Source organism: Streptopelia decaocto, assembly GCF_964273445.1.
Source record: "Streptopelia decaocto genome assembly, chromosome: 4".
Lineage (NCBI taxonomy): Eukaryota > Metazoa > Chordata > Aves > Columbiformes > Columbidae > Streptopelia > Streptopelia decaocto.
Window position 1 is genome coordinate 21234190 of NC_138658.1, and position 14379 is coordinate 21248568.

Consider the following 14379-nt stretch of genomic DNA (forward strand, 5'->3'; position numbering starts at 1 on the left):
AAAATTGATCTGCGCTACCAGATTATTTGCCTGGCTGGAGTCCAATTCACTTCAGCTTTGAGAGATCAGGCCTTAATTAGCAAGTGCTTCAGTGAAAGTGAAGAGAGTGCTAATGGGAAGTGTGAAGGTTGCAGCTAAAAAGCAAGGAAGAGAGAGCTGACTGCAGCTGGGAGAGGGGGATCATCACCTGTGTGCTTGCTGTTGACATGAGCCTTCATATCTGCCTCTTCCATGGTGACAAAATCACATGCTGTGCAGCAAATCGAGAACATCCACTGCTCTTTATCCACATGGAGGGACATATGACTGACAAACTGGACATTCATCTCCGTCTCAAACCCACACACATGACAGCTGTAGGCAGAAGGGAATTCAAGAGTAAGAAACTTTAAAAACCAAACCACAAACAGAAGCGCATTGCCCTGCCCTGAATTTGCAAGAAAAATCTCACTGCACAGATTTCTTCTCTTCCTCACCGTTCAATGTTCACTGGAAAATTCTTTTGTCTGCTGAACTGCCTTTTCACTGATGGCCATGCCGATGTGATTAAGGGCAGGCACAATGCAACAATCCTGGTACACGCTATAATGGCGCTAAATAATCGTAGAGTTAATTAAAAACTACAGATTCCAGATGCTGCACATCACCTAGCTGATTCCTTTGGGCAATAAGAGGCATTGCAGTTTTGCCAAGATGTTTAGTATGGCTGATACACTGACAAACGGAGAGCTTGCTGCACACTCCAGGAGTTATTTTCAAGCCCTGGAATGGTTCCCATGCCAAACTGGGATCTTGTGCAAAACTGCCTGGCAGTTTCAGTGTAAGCAAGTAAAAATGGGTTCAAACATTTCTTATGCTTGACTGGAAAACAGCAGTCATCAGCTCTGCAAATAATCAGCAGGGATACAGATTTCACAGCCAGTGCATAAACAGTGATACTGAGAGGCAATGGGAAGGACCCTTTAATTTAACTTTTTTTTTGCCGAGTCCTCCCCTTGCTTTGATTAGGCTGTTAACATTTAAAACAAGCCAAAACCATTTTAAAAGGCATATACTCTAGGGCACTATTTTGCTTTCCCAGGGGGATGGACTAAATAATCTAATCCAGCAGGTCTGATTTATTTCTTACTTCTATGATTTTGTAATTAAATCTGCTCTTGGCACCATGACTAAAACTAAGAGTGATTTGGTAATCATGCTTGGCCACTAGTTGCAGAGCACACAACAGTGCATACAATGAGGAGAATGCCCAAATATCCATTTTATCTAGGCTACTCCTTTTAATTTTTCAGGCTAATTCTCCTAAAAGTTTTCCTTCTTTCATCATGTTGTTCACTGAATATATATACCTCTAGCAAATGGAGGAAATGTGTATATGGAGATAATAATTTTTCTTATGCTTTATTGTCCCATTTCATAGATGTGGCTGAAAACAATGGAGCTGTCAGAAGTAACTGGAAGCACAGTGCTTGAGATTTGCCATGAATCTGTGCACACGATGGGATGTTTCCAAACACAGAACTTAAACGAGCCCATCTGCCTCACAAGGCCATTTAAAAAATCCAGCTCCACACCTCCCAAAACCCAGAGTCTTTCCCAATGGCTAGCCAAGCCAAACAGCGTTGGGTTTTGCTGCTCAGCCTAAGTCAGAGATGGGCAAGACAAATACTTCCACGGCAGCTCCACCCTGCAACACCTTAGCAGGCAGGTAAGACACTGCGTTTCCAGCGTCTGGTGCACAGCCCTTGCCTGGGTCCTCACCTGTAGTAATAAGGGTGCTTCTTTCCATCGCTGCCTTCAGCAGTGACAGCGCTGACAATGTCCTCAGTGTCTGTACTCACCAGCTTCACAGAATGGACGGTCAGGTGCTGGTTCAGATTAGCACGGCACTTAGCAGCATAGGGGCACAAGTGGCATTTGTATTTTCTCTCTTCTGAAAAAGAAATAGAAAAACTTCAATGTATACTTCCTTTTGAAGCAAGCTATTCATAAAGCTGCCAACGACCAAGTATGCATCCCTTTGGGCTTCTCCAAGCAGCTTTCAGAATGAGGTACTTTGGAAGCTCAACATTTTGGAAAGTTACACCAGTTCACAGCATTTACTCAGAAAAAAACTCATTTGGAGGTAGTTTAGGGCTATTTTTTTTTATTTGGACTACCATTTGTAATCAGACAACATAAAACTTTATAAAGGGGAATACTAGGGTAACTGCAGCTCTGAGAGCTGCAGCAGAGCTTGTACAGAAACATGTCGATAACCTACAACTAGTTCCTTTACCTAGCATCTTTTATTTGATTTTGGGTCCAGTTATTCTTGAGGTTGACCATGCGATCACTTGCAGAGAGCTGATGGTTGATGATTTTGTATTAAAATCTGAGGGTGGGGAGGAAAGGGAATGCTGTAGCATCAGGCCAGTTCTGAACACAAACTAACACAAAAAAATCCAACACCCACTCAAAGAACAACTAAAGAATTTAAACAAATTCATCATGAGTTTCTGATGCTTCACAACTTTTAAAATAAAAAATTATTTTATTGTACATTAAACATTTCTAAGTCCTGGCAACAATTTTTTTTTGTATGTGCCAGGCTTTATTTTGCAAAGAGCTGATTCAAAAAACCAAACCTTACATCAGCTTTTACAGCCTTTCCCTTTGAGGAGCTGCTGCTCTGAATTTAACATATAATGCTGCAAGTGTTAGGGGAAAGAAATTCAACAGAGCAGCTTAGGACTGAGAAAACCTCACAAAGCCACAGAACAGAGCATTTGAACCTTTTCAGCGTAGCTCTGCTAGATGGTACAACATACACTGGCATTATACCAACAATATTTTTCAGCACTGTATCAGAAATTCTTGCTTCCAAGTCTTGTTTTGCACAGTGCACCTCAGCAGGCTGACAAGGCGCATCTTCCATATAAAGACTCTGTTAGTCTCAGTTGATTTGAAGCTGATTCACTTTAAGAAAGTTGGTATGGGGTAGGGCAGCCCCTGTTCCCCTCAGAAAAACTAGGTGATGAAAGCAACGGTGAATGATGGATATTAAATCCTTGCTGTTTTACCAGATCTGAAATACCAAGGCTGAACGTTTTGTTGTTCAGTAACATTTAAAAAGCTCATCAGGTGAATGTAAGAAAGGCCAAGGGCTGTGCCTTCTCTCCAGAACTCCATTAACAGGCTTGGTTAACTAGCTGGTATCTACAGGCTGGTCTATTGGAACCTGGACAAGCTTGAACTTACACATTTTGTAAAGACAAATTACAAGTAGGCTGTAAATAAATCAAACATTAGTAAACTCCCTGAACATCCTCCAATGTTCTGGCCTGTTTCTGTGCCTGGCTCTGCTCTAAGTGCAAGGAGCTGAGGATGGCTCACATGCTCTCCTGCTTACCATCTTCCACCTCTACTTAAACAAACCATGACTAGCATAGAAATTCCCTCAGTGCTGCAACAACCAGCCCCTAAACATCGGCTTACCTGTGTGCAGTGAGAGATGGCGGGACAGAGTCTGCTGTCGACCAAACACTTTTCCACACACGTCACAGGGAAAGAGCTGGTCATTAAATTTCCAAGATGGCAATCCATTTCCCACCTCCAGTCCCAGCTTTTCAGGTTCTATGCCAAAACCGACATAAGCAGAAAGTCGTATTTTAAGAACTCTCAAGACTTCCAGATTTCATTCAAGTAGAGTTCTGTAGGTGCCATATAAAATGCAACGCCTCAGCTGGCTGCTGTGTGATCTGGCACATGAGTCCACGTAAAAAGGAAACTCCCAGTGATGGAAAGGAAATTAATCTTTTGTACAGCATCCTTCATACATACTCTAAAGCAAAACACTTAATCAAAGTGTTCTAGACATAGTCAAAGAGGTAAACCAGATTACATAAAGAGAGAAAAGTCAAGAGTGAGCAGGGCAAAACGTTAACCTCTCATTCCGTTTTTGTGGAGAGACCATTTCTTTGGCTTTTTCCATCACCCACTTTCACCTGGTGCATGAAGAAGGCCTGGTCTGCGATGATGGTTTATTTTACACTGGATTATTTTTCATGGCTGATATTTTCTATTCTACTGCCACAAGAACTTTTACTACGTGAGCAGTCTTACATTGAAGGAGAACAGAAGATTGCTCAAACAATAGTTAAGCCAAGAGGACACAGCATGCCAGTGAGTGGGTGGCATCCAGGGTAAGGTCTACCCAGCACCTACTGGCCCCAGGCATCAAAATCCCCAGCAACTCAGAGGGCTATCCATTGGAAAACTAAGACCCAGAGTGAGACATTATCTTTAAAGAAGTGTTTTTATTTGCTTCAAAACCAGAGACAGTCTGCTGTACAAAAAAATGAACTCCATACAGCATAAAACACTGACATGAAGGCACTCCGTAAGGAAGTAGAGAGAAAAGGTCTGGGAACAAGGAAGAGAAAAAAAGGCACAGAGTGCTTCAAGAAGTTAAAAGCATGGCCATTTTGGATCTGGACAGAAGGGAGCACAGAGCCGATGGAGACTGGGGACAGCAGTGGTACTACTTAGCTCAACATGAGAAAAGTACCAGCCAGCCTTGTGTAAAGAAATGTTCTCTGCAAGGGTCCTGAGGAGAAGGGCCGGCTGAACTAAGAGGTGCACAAAACTGCAAAGGCATGCAGCAGCTTTTAAAATGTAACAGCCAGTGGGGGTGGGGGTGGTTTAGGACTTACTTCTGCTAAAAGACCTTTTATTTCTGTTGGAATGGAAGATGCAACATGCAGAGCACCTTTCTCTAACCTGACACCGGCTGTGGGTTTGCTGCCCAAACCAGCTCCAGCAGTGCATGTGTGCATGCCGTGATGGAGGAAAACTATTTGGCTGAGATTGTCAGGAGGGGAGCTAAGTATGAAAACATCATACTAAGTGTAAGTTACTATCGTTGAACTTGGCACAAAACAAAACAAAATATTAATCCAACAGAGCACTTGAATAATGAACACCCTTTTTGTACAGGCAAAACATCACCACCAGTCACCTACCACTGCAAATTTGCCTGCCATGTCTGAAAGAGTGTCACAGACAGGTGTCCAGACAGCTCCCCTGTGGTTTAGGCAAATACTTGTCTAATATTGTGGTTAATTTAAGCAACGATAAAAACAATGCTTCATTTTGGACAGAGATTCCACGTAGCAATCTCAGCAAGTTTAGGGAGGGTCATACTTGCCGGCCCCTTTCAGCTGCTGTTACTTTCTCCTGTGACCCTCTATATGTACAATATTCAGCACACCACAGGAATTATGAGGCACTACTAAGTGCCGCCACACAACAACACATTTTTCTCAACAAATTTCTAGTTAGAGAACAAGTTCTGCCTATTCAAAGTAGTAATTTTGTGAACTTAAAAACAAGACACCCCATCCCTCGTTCCCTAAGGGCTCCAAGTGACCCATAACCTTCAAGAACTTCAACGAATAATGATTCTTTTCATTACCATCCTTGAGTTCAAAACAATGGAAAAATCTAGCTCTGTACTAATGCTACAGATATTTTAGCAGAGGTTTTTGAGTACATAATCAAAACAGCGCTTCAAAAGAGGGAATATGGAAATAATTATAAGAGAAGGTCACAAGGGTGTAGGCTGCTTCAATATGGTCACAACAAAAATGAATTAATTGGGACACACACCAAACAAGCAGGCTCAATTAAGTCAATAAGTCTCTTTAACAATTCACTTCAGCATTAGTCATCATCCCTCCTTTATCTTTTAAGAGTATAATATCCTCTTCCCTATGGTGGATTTTTAGCTGTCAGTTCTGGGAAGCTCATGGGAAGCTGGAAAAATATCAGCTTTCTGATAAACCTGAGCTGGTGAAAGCTGGTCCCTTGCCAAGCAGCTACATATTTTTCATTGATGCAAAAGAAGATCCTGTAAGCGTTTTGAAGGTACATCTTTGAAAGGTTTATTCCTGGAGTCCTAACTACAGTGCTGCTTTCTTCTCTTTCTGCTGAATCTTTTCTCTGTAGCAAAGTGCTTTTTCTATTCAGCAAGCTGCTTAGTTTGTTTATGACAAACCAGAGTTGGTCTCTAGTGCAACAGGAGCCTCAGAACATTGTGGAAGATTTCTCAGCTCCAAGAAAACCACCTGCTTCCACCCACCTTGCCCTCTGGGCAGCTCTGTCTGCAGCCTGGAAACTGGAGCTGTGTGTCCATACAGCGGTCCAGAAATCTCCCCAAAACGTACCCAGCAACTGATCTCGCCAGTGACCTGAAGAATCAGGTGAGACAACATCCACCTTCAGTCCCTGGGTTCTGCCTCTAATTAATGCTGGGGAATGGTATTTTCTGTGAAGTGAGGACAAGGCCAGTAACTCTGGGACCATAAAAGTGGTTTGTGCACAGCGTCCTCTGTGTATCCCAAAGCAAGGCAGTCAGCATCCTTATCCTTTAAGAGTACCTTACACAGAGGGTCACCCCGTGGCTGGAAAGTAGAGAGACTGAGACCAACTGATGTTACATAATAAATCACCCTTGTGAGAGACGGCCCACAGAAATCAGTCTTTCACCATGACATCCCTATACTAAAATGAAGGAAAAAATAAAAAAAAAAAAAGGACTTTATATAGATTTCTGCCTTAAAAAAGTACTCCACAGCAAATTCTAAAGCTTTTATGTTAGAAAAGCACACATGACAAAATAATATTGAAATTTTAAAGTAATAGACTGCATTCCTGTATGGGTTTTGGAGTTTAAAACAAAATATGATCAGTAAAATCGAAGGCCTTCAAGTTCTCTAGTACATCATTAAAAAGTAATAGATTAAGGCTCAGTATATTACAGGCTAATAAAAAATATTTTTGAAATTGTTCTGCACAGAAGTCTCAAGAGTTAAATATTTTATGTAAAGGTAAAACCTAATTCTCAATGAAATTTAGTTAAATGCATCTTTATCGATGCCTTTTCTGCCCTTCTGCGTCACCTGGTATCATTTTCCCGCTAACCTCAAGTCAACTTCATAACAAGTAGCTGTGTAAAGCTGATCATCCAACATGGGGTTTGAAACTGCTGGGACTGCCACCACATGAATTTTCCCTGAGGTGAGGATGAAGTGGACATCGACTGCAGAAATATTGTTCTGCCCCTCCTCTTGCCCCTTCAAATACATTAATTTCTGGCAAACAAAGCCCAGCACTTGAATGAGTTGCTATTACATTACTGCAGAATGAAGCCCCAATAATCCAAGGGGAAACGGTTAGTGACCTGCTACACCACTTGTACACCCACAAGTCCACCGGGCCAGATGGGATACACCCAAGGGTGCTGAGGGAGCTGGCAGAGGTGATCACTGAGCCACTTTCCATTTTCTATCAGCAATCTTGGCTAACTGGGGAGGTCCCAGTTGACTGGAAGTTGGCTAATGTGATACCCATGTACAAGAAGGGCCAGAAGGATGATCCAGGGAACTACAGGCCTGTCAGTCTAACCTCAGTGCTGGGGAAGGTAATGGAGCAAATGATCTTGAGTAATATCACATGGCACATACAAGAGAACCATAGGATGAGGCCCAGTCAACATGGGTTTATGAAAGGCAGGTCCTGTTTGACCAACCTGATCTCCTTCTATGACAAGGTGACCCACCTAGTAGATGAGGGAAAGGCTGTGGATGTTGTGTACTTAGACTTCAGTAAAGCCTTTGACACCATATCCCGCAGTCTTCTCCTGGAGAACCTGGCAGCCCATGGGCTGGATGGGTGTACTCTGTGACGGATAAAGAACTGGCTGGAGGGCCGGGCCCAAAGAGGTGTCGTGAACGGTGCCAAATCCAGTTGGCGGCTGGTCACAAGTGGTGTTCCCCAGGGCTCAGTACTGGGACCAGTTCTGTTTAATTTATTTATCAGTGATCTGGATTAAGAGATGTTGATTGACAGCCAGCTGAACATGAGCCAGCACTGTGCCCAGGTGGCCAAAAAGGCCAACAGCATCCTTGCTTGTATCAGGAATAGTGTGGCCAGCAGGACTAGAGAACTGATTGTGCCACTGTACTCGGCACTAGTGAGGCCCATCTTGAATCCTGTGTTCAGTTTTGGGCCTCTCATCATAAGAAGGACATTGAAATACCAGAGAGAGTGCAGAGAAGGCAATGAAGCTGGTGAGGGGCCTGCAGCACAAGTCTGATGAGGAGCGGCTGAGGGAACTGGGGCTGTTTAGCCTGGAGAAAAGGAGGCTGAGGGGAGACCTTATTGCTGTCTCCAACTACCTGAAAGGAGATTGTACCATGGAGGGTGTTGGTCTCTTCTCCCAAGTAGCAAGTGATAGGACAAGAGAAAATGGCCCCAAGTTGTGCCAGGGGAGGTTTAGATTGGATATTAGGGAAAAAAAGCTTCACAGAAAGGGTTGTCAGACATTGGAACAGGCTGCCCAGGGAAGTGGTGGAGTCACCATCCCTGGAGGTGTTTAAGAGGCATTTAGATGAGGTTCTTAGGGTCATAGTTTAGTGCTAGAGTTAGGTTAGGTTATGGCTGGACTCGATGATCCTGAGGGTCTTTTCCAACTGAAATGATTCTATGATTCTATCCCTTTCCTAAGCTGTTAGGCATAATTCTGCACATGTATATATTTTCACTTTTCACATTTAGCGATTAATTTTTTTTTTTAATCCTCAAACTGGTAATATCAATATGTAGAGTGCATTGACCACCCCTTCTGAAAAGCCTTTAGCCTGACTTTTGTCAAGAAATGCTGAGAGAGGAGACGGTAGCTGGTTGAAGCTGTAACTGAAGAAGAGAATAAAGCATGACCTGAATACATAAGTAACTGTCTGGAGTCACTGAATCAGCCTTGTGACTGCTAGTAGCTGTCGAACACAAAAAGTTCCCCAGGGACTGGCTTTGGACTCTGATATATGGTACTTGGATTATTATTTTCTTTAACGTAGCTTAAATATTTTTTCAATTACTGCTTCACAGCCTTTATACTACATTATATTTTAATCTGCTGTTCAATGCCATCCCTAGCATTTATACTAGCAACCAAAAGAATGAAACTAATATTTAACCAAAAAAGATAAAGCTAAGAAAACAAGCAAAAAGTATTATGAAGTGTCATTCAAAGAAGATAAATTCGTATTTATAACCTTTGGTGATTTACTGTCTGCTCTCACATTCTGTAATTCACTTAAAACAGCTGCTCCTTTGTTTCATCTTCACACCTCCATAGACCTCAGAAGCAACAAAATCCACAAGGGCAGATCCTTATGGTCACATGGAAGCATATGGATAGAAATTAAATAGATTGTCCTTTGCAATAGATATTCCTTAAAGATGTGGAAGTGAGAGGTGTTAATGAGCCTTAACAAAGAAGGTCAACATTTATTATCTCTCCATTCTTCTGAAAGAGTAGATCATATTTATACTTTGGGTTATTCAGACAGTTTGACACCACACAGATGGTCAAGAAGAAATCAGGTAAGTAAGTTTGAAAACAAAGTGAACAGAAGGGAGAAAACAGAGAGTGGTGGTTGGACTATTTTCAATCAATCCTGCTTGCAACCCAAATGTGATGAAGAAAACAAGTCAGATGTCTAGAGGGTCTGGTGACAAAACAGCCACCCAGGGTGAGGCTGAGGGCTAAGAGGGAGAGACAGCCAAACTAAACAGGCGGTGAATTGGGAAAAGGTAGATGAAAGTGGATCCAGAATAAGAGGAAAGGAAGTGTGTAACACATCCCTCCTCGTAATCCAGGGGATAAAGCTTGATGTGACAAATATGAGATGCAGAAGGAAGCTCCCACAGGAGAAAGCATCTAAAAAAACTCCACCAAACCAGAAAATGAAGAAACTGACTGAGAAACAGTGCTGGACAAGGTAATGAGGTTTCTAGGAGCTCATGGAGAGAGGATGAATGCTGCCAGTAGGGCAGATGTCCCACAGCAAGGCACCTCACTTTGCTCTGAAAGACTTTGATGACTCAAACAGGCATCGAGTAACTTCTGGTTACCACCTCAAGTGGATTGCTACTCGCCTGTCGATTTGTGATCTTTCAGGTACCACACATTTACCCAAGAGGTAAATATAGTGTGCAGCTCTATGTGAATGTCACAAAAGCTTGTCCCATTTGTAAGGTTATTTCTATTTTGTTGCATCTAAAAGACAAAAAGTTCAAGAAATTATTTATTCAGAAAAAAGGTATGCAGGTCAGGCAATCATGCAAACACTGCTTTAAAAACATTTATTTGGTCAAAGAAGTTTTCTTTCCTTCTTCTGTCTGCATTGATCTGTTATTATAATGTCTTCCTACTTTCTGCAGTGTCCCCGTCACCAAAGCTGCATTTTATTGCTTCGGAGCCTTCCACTTACATGTTCATCTGTCACCTCTGGCAAGTACACTGTATTTAAAAATGGAGAACTCCTTTTGTGAAATACGTAATTAAGGCTTGCTACAAGCTTGTTTGCTGAAAGCCTGCAAAGGGCTCACAAGCTCAAATATATATTGACTGTATGAAATTGCAGCGTTCCAAATACTATATATCTTACTCCTTTCCCAACTTACTTTCACAAAGGGTTTATCTGCAGCACCAGAATTCTTATTTCTAGTAAGTCAGTTAAAACAAACAGAGGAATTCTTCCAGGTATTGCAGTTCCTCAGTAAGATATATCCTGCAACTTCTTGAAGGTACCTGCGATCCTGAGCGGTCCTGCAGTCTTCACTTGTCACCACCAGCACCACAGCAACCTGTCTGTTGTTATTTTAGGATGTATCTCTTACTGTGAGCAGACTCATCCACTATTAGCCTGAGATAAGCAACTTCATTTTTCACATAAAAATTTTGTATATTCTCCACAAAAATAAAAATATGGGGTTTTTTTCTGACTCAAGCGTCCACTGAAATTCCAAGCTGGTTTGCCTGACCCCCTGACCCCTTGGCAGTAGTGGGGTCTTTTTGGTTTGGGTTTGGTTTGGGTTTGTTTTGTTTGTTTGGGTTTTTGTTTGGTTGGTTGTTTTTTTTTCTTAAATGCCTTTTTGTAGCTGTTGAAAGCGGTCAGTGCTGTACCCCACACCACCAATCCAGGGGCAACCGTTCAGAAAAACCCACGTACCCCAGTGCGTGGCCAGGGCTGAGGTCAAACCAGTCTGGGAGCCTTTTAGCACTGGCAGTAGAGCATGAACAAAGGAAGCGTCTATGTAGCCGTGCTGTAAGTCACAACATGTGTCACATATCATAAGTTATTTAGAGGGATTTAATAATACCCTAAAAGTAAAAATTAACACAAAATATTTCTCAAATATAAGAACCCTAGTTCCACTTGCAAGGAGGACATGGACCTTTTGTTTCGTGAAAAAAAACACATCATCAGACAATCTGGATGGCAGAACAACTGCACAGAAGAAGCAGAGAAAGTTTCCTTGCTAAATAAAAAAACTTTACCAGCTAAGTTACATGCTCTCATTTTTCTCTCAAATGCTTTTGCAAATGTCTAACATTACTATGGTATGCGGTAAAATGCGGTAGTTACGATACTTTAAAATCCCTGACATGGAAGAAAATAGAACCCAAGTGATTTTATGTATCAGTAACATGGTGCTTAATTTGCTCTTTTTAAAAACATCAACCATGAAAGCTGGAAATCTTTCAATAAGGAGCTTGTATGACCCACAAAAAGAAATATTAATATCGTGCAGAGAAGTATTCAAAATGTGCAACAATAGGCAACAAGGTTGCCTTGCAAGGGTCACTGAGAAGTGATAAAGATGTTGAGGTTTGTGGAAAGAATAAAAACAAATAGAAGATGAGCTTTAAATATGCCTCCATAGAGGAACATGGTAAAACAGTGAAGCCCAATTCTCTGCTAAAAATGAGCCCATTGCTCAAAAACGGACAGTCAGCAGCAGGGTGAGAGAAACACAACCTGAGTCAGGGCAAAGACCAGGTAGGGACACGCTACCTTCCAAACACAAGGCCACTCCACACCTTCTAACTTTGCTTCAAAGCTAACACCTATTTAATCCTCACTTACACAACAGAAGACTTCTGAATAAACAGTGAGGCTTATGATAACCTTCTCTGCATTATAAAGCTTTGAGATTTGCTTTTGCTGTCTGTCTTAAGCTCAGTGTGTAAGAAACAACAAAGAAAAGAGAAATTCCCTAGTTCAAAACTTACATCAGCCTGTATTTGTAAATTCTGTGCCAGGTAGCTGGAGTTGCAGATTTTAGTGAACCCTAAAGCTGCAATAACTTTGCAGTGATTTCTTGAAAATTATTTTCACAACACGTACACCAAGACAGCAAGTTGAGGATAACAGTGAACAACACCTCTATTCCCCCCAGCTCGTATTATCCACTGTAGTGCTTTAGCATAAAGCGTAAACAGGATCATCTTTGTGGTAACTTCATTCCTTACACAATAAGAATAGAACAATGTGAAATTCCAGACATATGCAAAGTAAGGGCCTGAGCTGTGAATTTACTTGCCAAAGACAAGTAATCATGGAAGAGTCCCTGTAGCTCACTGCACAGGCTCCAGGAGTTCCTCGGTCAGAGTTAACACAGTGAAGGTCACCTACAGTTATGAAACCAAACTGAAGTAATGCAATGTGGTCCAGATGGAAACGGGTTTATTTCACTGAGGGAGTTGAAACGTTGCAATAAAGGGATAGAAAGCACCAAAAATCCATCCCCAAAATGTGTTTTTGAAAGCTTATCTGGTCATTGTTGGCCAAGAGGACAATCATTCCATTCAGTAGCAAAGGGCCCCATCACCATAACTTTACTTTTTTTGCTTGTCTAGAAATAATAGCTATTGTAAACAAAAAATTAAATTCCGCATCTATCACCATTTAAAAACTTGATGATGTGCTCTCTGTTGCCTTTGCACAATATATTTTATTTCAATACAATGGTAGAATATCCCTCTGAAAAGAACTTCCTGATAACTCTAAGATGAGCTGTAATGAATTTACATAAGCTCTCCAAGTCACTCCCAAGCAGGTGTCCCTCACATTTAGCTCATCCATTTACACTCCTTGCAACATTTATTTTGGGTGCTACAACATCCAGTCCATATGAACTTATGAAAGTACAATTTGCTCTTATTGTTAATTTTAAACCACAATTAATTAATTTCCATAATGCGAATAGGTTTCTACTCTTTTAATTTCTTTCCTACAATTCTGCCTAAGACACGCATCCTAAGAAACCCTTTCTAAAATAATTTGTAGACACTGATGCACCTTTAGGACCACTATGGTGTATGTACAAATTTTCCTTTCTTTCTTTTGTTTCTGTCACTGTGCCAATTTCCACTTGCACGTCCAGCAAAGTGAGGGATTTTGTTTCCTAGAGAGAAGGTAATAACACATCGAGGTCACTTTCCAGAGGCTAACACTAGTAGTCCCCATCCAGAATTCAGATACAAATAAAGACAAATTGGCCTTTAGATTACATTTTTCTTTTCAGCCTCCTGCATCCTTTCTAGTGGCACAAAAGCTGAAGCTATAAGCTGGTGACCAGAAACCTCAGTGGGGGAATGCAAAGTAAGCCCCAAATGCAGACTGAGTCTCTCTTCCTGCGGCGACTGAATTAACACAAAAGATTCAAAGCAAGATGAAAGTAACTGCAAACATTCGGCCAGATCCACCTTTCCATGTTCTACCAAGCTGCCAGGGAGAGGTATCACAGAATCCACTGGGTTGGAAAAGACCTCAGAGATCATCGAGTCCAACCCTTGGTCCAACTCTAGTCCTTTTACTAGATCATGGCACTAAGTGCCATGTCCAATCTCAGTTTAAAAACCTCCAGGGACGGTGAGTCCACCACCTCCCTGGGCAGGCCATTCCAATGCCTGACCACTCTCTCTGTAAAGAATTTCTTTCTAATATCCAGCCTAAATTTCCCCTGGCAGAGTTTAAGCCCATGGCCCCTTGTCCTATTGCTAACTGCCTGGGAGAAGAGACCAATCCCCACCTGGCTATAACTTCCCTTCAGGTAGTTATAAAGAGTGATGAGGTCACCTCTAAGCCTCCTCTTCTCCAGACTAAACAACCCCAGCTCCCTCAGCCTCTCCCCATAGGTCTTATGTTCAAGTCCCTTCACCAGTCTTGTTGCTCTTCTCTGGACCCGCTCCAGCAATTCAATGTCTTTCCTGAACTGAGGGGCCCAGAACTGAACACAATACTCCAGGTGTGGCCTCACCAATGCAGAGTACAGGGGAAGGATCACTTCCCTTGTCCTGCTGACCACGCTATTTTTGATACAGGACAGGATACCATTGGCCTTCTTGGCCACCTGGGCACACTGTTGGCTCATGTTGAGCTTCCTGTCAATTAGTACCCCCAGGTCCCTTTCTGTCTGACTGCTCTCCAGCCACTCTGCGCCCAGCCTGTAGCGCTGCAGGGGGTTGTTGTGGCCAAAGCGCAGCAC

General features: G+C 42.1%; 1 protein-coding gene across 3 annotated transcripts in view; it reads right to left on the bottom strand.

The window, feature by feature from the left end:
- Positions 1-14379, bottom strand: part of ZNF827 (zinc finger protein 827) — a 107223-nt gene that overhangs the window by 10295 nt on the left and 82549 nt on the right. For all 3 annotated transcript variants that reach the window (XM_082052160.1, XM_082052162.1, XM_082052161.1), the window contains exons 9-11: positions 3478-3615; positions 1762-1933; positions 188-354 (exon numbers count right to left, since the gene is read on the bottom strand). In XM_082052160.1, coding sequence (XP_081908286.1) covers positions 188-354; positions 1762-1933; positions 3478-3615 — 477 coding nt within the window. The remainder of the gene's footprint in view (positions 1-187; positions 355-1761; positions 1934-3477; positions 3616-14379) is intronic.